At 37.8% G+C, this 7,563-nt stretch overlaps 1 protein-coding gene across 1 annotated transcript; it reads right to left on the reverse strand.

Annotated features, from left to right (window-relative positions):
• Positions 1-2,797: 2,797 nt before the first annotated feature.
• SOWAHB (sosondowah ankyrin repeat domain family member B) lies at positions 2,798-6,604 on the reverse strand. Its single transcript, XM_053700783.1, has one exon. It carries the CDS (start codon positions 6,358-6,360, stop codon positions 3,802-3,804), a length of 2,559 nt encoding a protein of 852 aa, XP_053556758.1. The 5' UTR covers positions 6,361-6,604; the 3' UTR covers positions 2,798-3,801.
• Between the last annotated feature and the right edge of the window lie 959 nt (positions 6,605-7,563).

Consider the following 7,563-nt stretch of genomic DNA (forward strand, 5'->3'; position numbering starts at 1 on the left):
CAGCGTGGCTGGCAAGAAAGGGTATAAAAGAAGAAAATCTAATGACATGGCCTCCTTGTTCACCTGATCTGAACCCCATTGAGAACCTGTGGTCCATCATCAAATGTGAGATTTACAAGGAGGGAAAACAGTACACCTCTCTGAACAGTGTCTGGGAGGCTGTGGTTGCTGCTGCACGCAATGTTGATGGTGAACAGATCAAAACACTGACAGAATCCATGGATGGCAGGCTTTTGAGTGTCCTTGCAAAGAAAGGTGGCTATATTGGTCACTGATTTGTTTTTGTTTTGTTTTTGAATGTCAGAAATGTATATTTGTGAATGTTGAGATGTTATATTGGTTTCACTGGTAAAAATAAATAATTGAAATGGGTATATATTTGTTTTTTGTTAAGTTGCCTAATAATTATGCACAGTAATAGTCACCTGCACACACAGATATCCCCCTAAAATAGCTATAACTAAAAACAAACTAAAAACTACTTCCAAAAATATTCAGCTTTGATATTAATGATTTTTTTGGGTTCATTGAGAACATGGTTGTTGTTCAATAATAAAATTAATCCTCAAAAATACAACTTGCCTAATAATTCTGCACTCCCTGTAAATAACATTGTTCTCACGCCCATGGGTTGTGGCAGACACTGCACTAATTGGCTAAAATGCAAGTCAATAGATAATAAATAAAAAGTCATGTGATCCGGGGGCTGTAAGAAAATGCTTATATACAAGGTAAAATGTGTATTAATATAACTGTGTTGGTTATGCAAAACTGTGGAATGGGTAATAAGAGGATTATCTGTCTTTTAAAACAATAACAATTCTATTGTAAACTGTCCCTTTAAATGTATTTCCAGTTATCTATTTTACCTGCTGGAGTGCATTAAATTGTTTACAAATGGTTCCTTTACTTGTATTTTGTCATTTGAATTAGCTGCTTTTGCTTGTTGAAACTGGTACCTATACTGAATTTTAAACAACTTTCCAATGTACTTCTCTTATCTAATTTGCTTCCTTCTCTTTGTATTCTTTGTTGAAAACCATACCTATGTAGGCTCAAGAGCAGGAGTGCACTACTAGAAGCTTGCTGCTGATTGGTGGCTGCACATATATGAATGTTGCTATTGGCTCACCTGATGTCATAAGCAAGCTCCCAGTAGTGCATTGCTGCTCCTTCAACAAATGATAAAAAGAGATTAAAGCAAATTTGACAAACAGAAGTAAATTGGAAATTTGTTTAAAATTGGACGTTCTGTCTAAATGATGAGAGAATTTTTTGGGGTTTCAAGTCTCTAACTCTAAACAATGCCTTTTTAGTGAACCAACACCATACAAGACAAATTAACAGGAGATTAATGTATATTTTTATATTTGAATACTATACCTCAGCAATAAAGACAGCATTCCATCAAATCTGCATAGAAAAAGAGACATTATAAAAGCGCTCCTTCCCTCATAAAGCAATTACTATGTAGCATGTCGCAGGTCCAGGTTTATATACTTTATACATCATTCCCAGCTTTTCCTGCTATTTCAACTAATCCCAGGAAGGGCAAAGTACATTCTAGAGACTTCATAAATATATTGTGTTTTTTTTTTAACTAAGCACAATTAAATATTTAAAACATTTGATTATGAATAATTAAGATTTGCAATGCACTGTCATTATTTATTTTGCCTGCTTTCCAGAAAAATAACTTTGATAATTGAAGTGTTTCCATTCCCTCTCAGAGTAACTAGAGTAAATTCCATGGAATACTGACCCAGACAACCCTACATACTGCACAGTGATTGGTTGATATGTGTAGGACCTCATTTATATATAAGCATTTCAAGGGGTGTATCCTGAGCCTGGAAAACAATATATATTTTTCTAACAAAATGACAGTTTTTAAGGTTTTTTTAAAACATTAATTTTACATGCAGGTATTTTCTAATTCAGAGAATAATTTGATAGGCCACCTACTATAAATTTACTTAACGTCTTTTTAATGGGAATTGAAATTTGAATTTAATATCCCTTCTAATAATTTAACTAAACAATACAGTTAAAAGTACAGGAAACCCCAAACATTCCATTCATGATTTGGGTAGAATATACAATTTTAAACAACTTTCAAATTTACTTGTATTATGAAATGTGCTTCATTATCTTTTTATTATTTGCTGAAGGAACAGCATTGCACTACTGGCAGCTAGCTGAACACATCTAGTTAGCCAATCACAAGAGACACATTGTATGCAGGCACCAATCACCAGCTAGCTCACACTAGTGTAGGATATGCGCATATTCATTTTCAACAATGGATACCAAACTAAGGACATTTGAAAATATAAGTGATTTTAAAAGTGTCTTAAAATGACATGATCTGATTCTTGCAAATTTAATTTTGACTTTCCTATCCCTTTAAGTATATTATGTGTGAGGTATCTGTGAGGACTAAAAGGGACATTAACCACCTCTTGCATTTGGTTAAAAAGGCCAAAAGCAAATTTTTGTAACCTAAGTTTTAAAAAATATGCAAATTGCCTAAATCAGATATTTGATTTGGAGTATTCTGAAAAATCTTGGTTACAGAAATAGCTTTTAGGCCTTTCTATGGAGTGTGGGACAAGCACAAAACTTTACACAAAGTGAACAGTATAGAAGCTCAGACATCATATTAACTGGATGTCTGATATGTTTGCAACATATTAAATATATAATACACTAAAACATAAAAATCGAAAATGCAATTATAATTGTACTGTCCCATTAAACAAACAATGAAATAGTAAAAAAAATCTGACACTACTACTTCTTGATAATTATTTTACTTATACATTTTTATTATATATAAAAAATATTTTAATAACATTTTACAACTGAGATCATTAAAAAGTGCATATTTTGGCTCTTTACCATTACTACCATACTGGTGCAAGACTTTATGAAATAAACACTATATTTTGTCTTTATGCTAAATAGACAGCAAGTTTTGAGATACTGGCCTTTTACTATATTTTGGGGCTTTTAAAATTCTGAATTTATACAAAAATTTCAATTGTTGTCAGTTGATACATTAATGGGACAATCTACACCAAAATTGTTAATGTTTGAAAATATAGATAACCCCTTTACTACACATTCCCTAGCTTTGCACAACCAACATTGTTATATTAATATACTTTATAACATTTAGACCTCTAAATTTCTGCCTGTTTCTAAGCCACTACTGACAGCTTCTTATCACATGCTTTTTTATTTGCTTTTCACAAAAAGAGACTGCTAATTCATGTGAGCTATATAGATAACATTGTGGTCTCTAACCGTGGAGTTGTGCATGACACTGCACTAATTGGCTAAAATGCAAGTCAATAGATAACAAATAAAAAGACATGTGATAAGGGGCTGTCAGAAGAGGCTTAGATGCAAGGTAATCACAGAAGTAAAAAAGTATATTAATATAAGCATGTTGGCTGTGCAAAACTGGGGTATGGGTAATAAAGGGGTTATTTATTAAGCAATGCATTTTATTGGAGTTGACTGTCTCTTTAAACATAGGGAAGGGATTATACATACATAACATATTGTAGAATGATCAACCTAAAATTGTGCCCATTAAGTGTGTTTTCACACTGAAAATTAAGAACATAATATTGTTCAAGTAATACGTCAGAGAGCTTGCCTACTGAAATAAATATAAAAACAGTGCATAAATTAGCAAGTCATTCACGGTCAATATCAACCTGGGACCATTTTTACCTACTGATAAACATGGAAGCCTAGGATGACATCACAAAAAGTTTATTTTTATTTTTTTTAGTCACTGTAAATCTCTCTTTCCCTTAGAGAAGGGAGGTTATTTGCTTTCCATTTTTGGTGTTGTGGCTTAAGAAAAGCAGCCAAGGAAGCTTTTCTGTTAAGCTGGCTTGATGTGCTTAGAGTTGTATTTAAGGCACGAGATGAAAATATAGTTTTGCCCCTTGGCGCACCCAACAGTTGCCACACATCCCCAGAAGTTGTGTGGCCCAAGTACTGCCATGCTCGCTTGCCACTGTTGTCCCTCAGTTTCACATTGGCTTTCAGTTTTTCCACCAAGATGATGGCAATCTTATGATGCCCATGGATAGCAGCTATGTGTAATGGAGTGTATCCACAAGTAGACTTGATATTCATATTCAGTTCTATCCCAGCTTTCTTGGCACCAGCAACAACCTTTTGAAACATTTCAGCACACCCATGCTTGGCAAACCAATGCAGAACAGTGTAGCCAGAGATAAAATCCTTCCGTAATGCCAATTGAGGATCTATTGTAAACATTCCATATACCTGAAGCCAGGATCCTGATGCAGATTTAACAATCCAGTCATGTTCCATTGGATCTAAAGGTACTAAGGAAGACTTATAATTTACATATTTTTTAACATCTGGTTCAGGTTTTCCCTTAGATATATATTGCGATTGCACATGTTTAGATTCCGGAAGACAGTTATTTACAATAAAGTTGTTTGTGCTAACAGGTCTGCTTATTAACAGTCGATCCACATCAGGTTTTGGAGCTACCAAAGGAATAGATGTTTTTTTGGAGCGTGAAGGGCGTCTTCTCTTTTGGAAATCCCTATTATTACGTTCATCATCTGAGGAAGATATATATTCATATGCACGTGAAGGAATTCTGCTCTTTGGGAGATTGCCAGCAAGTTCAAATAATATTGGTGCTTGATCAGTGAGAAAAGATTTGGCAATGTAAGGGGATTTACTGTAATAATTTTCAGGAACAGCCACTTTTTCAGCCTCAACCACAGTGTTTGTGGTAAGCAAACCTCCCTCATGTGTTTGCCTTCTAAAAGTAGCAGTTTTATTGAGGAATGATTGGTTAGAAGTACACAATTTTAATTCTTGCTTTTCCTTATTTGAATCACTAGATAATGATTCTTCTTCCTCCTCCAAAGGCTCTGTATCACAATCCCCTCCTTCACCACTATCACTTCCATCACTGCCACAGCTTTCCTGTTCGACAAATTCATCCAGATCCTGCAAGGAAAGCTGGCACCTGATACTTTTGAAGATCGGAAACTGGCACATCCATAAGTCTCTCATATCAGTTTCAGGCAGGGGAGGGGAGGGGCTAAGAGTCTCTGACTGATATTCTGCAAGCAGCACATCTGGCAGACTGTTACCTGAATCTTGCCTGAGCAGAAGGGAGGGAGCAGTGTGTGCTAAATTTGTGTACCTGGACAAGGGAGGGGAAGCTGGCAGTTGACTGCTTTCATCCTTTAGTTTCCATTTAGTATGTTGATTGTGCTCTACTTTTGACGAATATAAACAATCTGAATTTATACCAGCTAGTTGGTTACTTGGAGGTTTGGGTTCACTGCAAACTGTGCAACTCAGCCTTTGTTCTTGCAAATCCCAGTAGGTTGTATTCACAAAAACAGGATTCAACAGTTCTTTTCTAGTCTCTCCACAAGGTACCTGTCTCCAGTGACCATTTGTTTCTGGGGACTGGGACTGATTGTAGTTGTTTGATACCAAAGCAGGGTTATCAGCAGGGAGACAGGAAGAGGGATGGTTGATGGAGGGTGAGGATGTAACATTTGATGATTTGGAGGTCTGGCTGGACGGTGAGGAGGTGAGTTTGGAAGACTGGGAGGTTTGGCTGGAGGGTGAGGAGGTAAGTTTTGATGAATGGGACGTCTGGCTGGATGGTGAGAATGTGAGTTTGGATGATTTGGGGGTTGGGCTGGGTTTAATTTTGAAGATTGGGGCTGAAGATGGATAAGACTCTGATACAGTCTCACATGTAATGGGTTTTATGTCAAAATGAGAGGGAGGGTTCCCATTTATTACATCATGCACTCCCCAAGTCCTGCAATGGTCCTCTACAGGACACACAATACTGTGCTGTAAACAGTCAACAGTCCTGCTCTGTATTTCATCACTACCAGTTCCATACCCCATGCCCTGCCATTGCACTGCATCATTCTGGCTGCTCCATCCTCCTCCTACCTGAGTTTCTGTACAGTCCTGTGAAGGGGCAGCAGCGGGGACAACTTGATCAAGCTCACGACAGCTGTGCACATGCTCCGTTTGTTGACTAAGGTCCGGAGTTGGTGGCCTAAGGTCCTCTCCTAGCAGATCTCGGTATCTGCTCCTCAGCACCACGTACTTGACAGCTCCCTCCTGCTTCACCACGGCTACTGAATTCACATAACGTTTAAACTTCTCCCTGTTCCTCTGCTGCTGTTCTGCAGACGCCAGGGGATTTCTAAGAAACAATTTAAAGTGCCCCAGCAGTGAAGCATTGGTCACCTTCCCACCCCCTTGGCAGAGGAGGTCCAGTACCTCTTCCTGGCTCAGCGCCTTGGCCATCCTCATAGAGCAGAGGGATCTATCACACTCCGCTGGCACAGCTCACACATCCAGCATGATGTCCAACAAAATCCTGCTCTGCACTGCTGCAACTTTCAGCTTTCCACCCAAGTTCCACTTAGTCACAGTTTCACCTGCTCTTCCAGCTCCACCTCTTTTCGCTGTGATCTGAAGGACAGTAGGTGGCCTTTGCTTTCAAAGCAGCCATCCCCACCCTCTTTATTTTTTTTGCACCCAGCCCCCGCAATGTATAACAATCTCTTTCCTCTGCATTCCCACCCTGCTGTGGCAGCAGCAAACAATCCCCGTTGGAGAGGGGCGGGACCAGGTACTGGGAGGTATGGGGGTGGGCGGGACTACGAGGTCTAAAGGAAGGTTGAACGCAGTGCAAGGTACACACTGGTATCCTGCAAGGTGCTGCACATTGTGTTAAAGCTTACCCTGCCTGCAAATTACAGCTTGCTTAGAGTGACATCTATCTGCCTCCTTTGTAGTCATCATTATAAAATTGCTGTGCAAATGTGTTTGTCACTTTATTGAGCAAGATAATTGGAGTCACAGATTAAAGTGGTTTAAATAGGTGGTACACAAACACCTTATGACTGAAACAAGCTAGAGCATGACACACAAAGGCAAAGATTTTTTTTATTTTTTTTTCTACTGAAAATGTCCTACACAAACACTATAAAAGGAAAGTACATATACATCAAATTGCATAGTGTACTGATGCAATGCACTAAATTCAACAAGAGGATAAAAATATTACCTAGACAAATATCTTACATTCCAATTTGTTATGTTGAGATGATTCACTATGATTTGGAAATCTTTTTTTCACACTTAAAGGGACAGTATACACCTATTTTCATGTAACTGCATGTACTATAAAGAATAAGATGCACAGATACTGATATAAAAATCCAGTATAAAACTGTTTAAAAACTTACTGTCAGTTTAGCTCTGTTGAAAAGGTAGCTGGAAAGCCCACTGCAAGTGGTAAATAAGACACTCCCCCCTCCCCCTTCTTTTGCATATGAAAAGACCTTTTACACAAACAGCAGCAAGCTGGAGAAGGTAGCTGACGGTATTCACATAAAACTTTGGGGCTTGGTTAGGAGTCTGAAAATCAGAGCAATGTTATTTAAAAATAAGCAAAACTGTACATTTTTAAAAAATAAAAACTTGATGGGCTTTATAAATAGATCATCT

The sequence above is a fragment of the Bombina bombina genome, chromosome 2 (genome assembly GCF_027579735.1).
Source record: "Bombina bombina isolate aBomBom1 chromosome 2, aBomBom1.pri, whole genome shotgun sequence".
Classification (NCBI taxonomy): domain Eukaryota; kingdom Metazoa; phylum Chordata; class Amphibia; order Anura; family Bombinatoridae; genus Bombina; species Bombina bombina.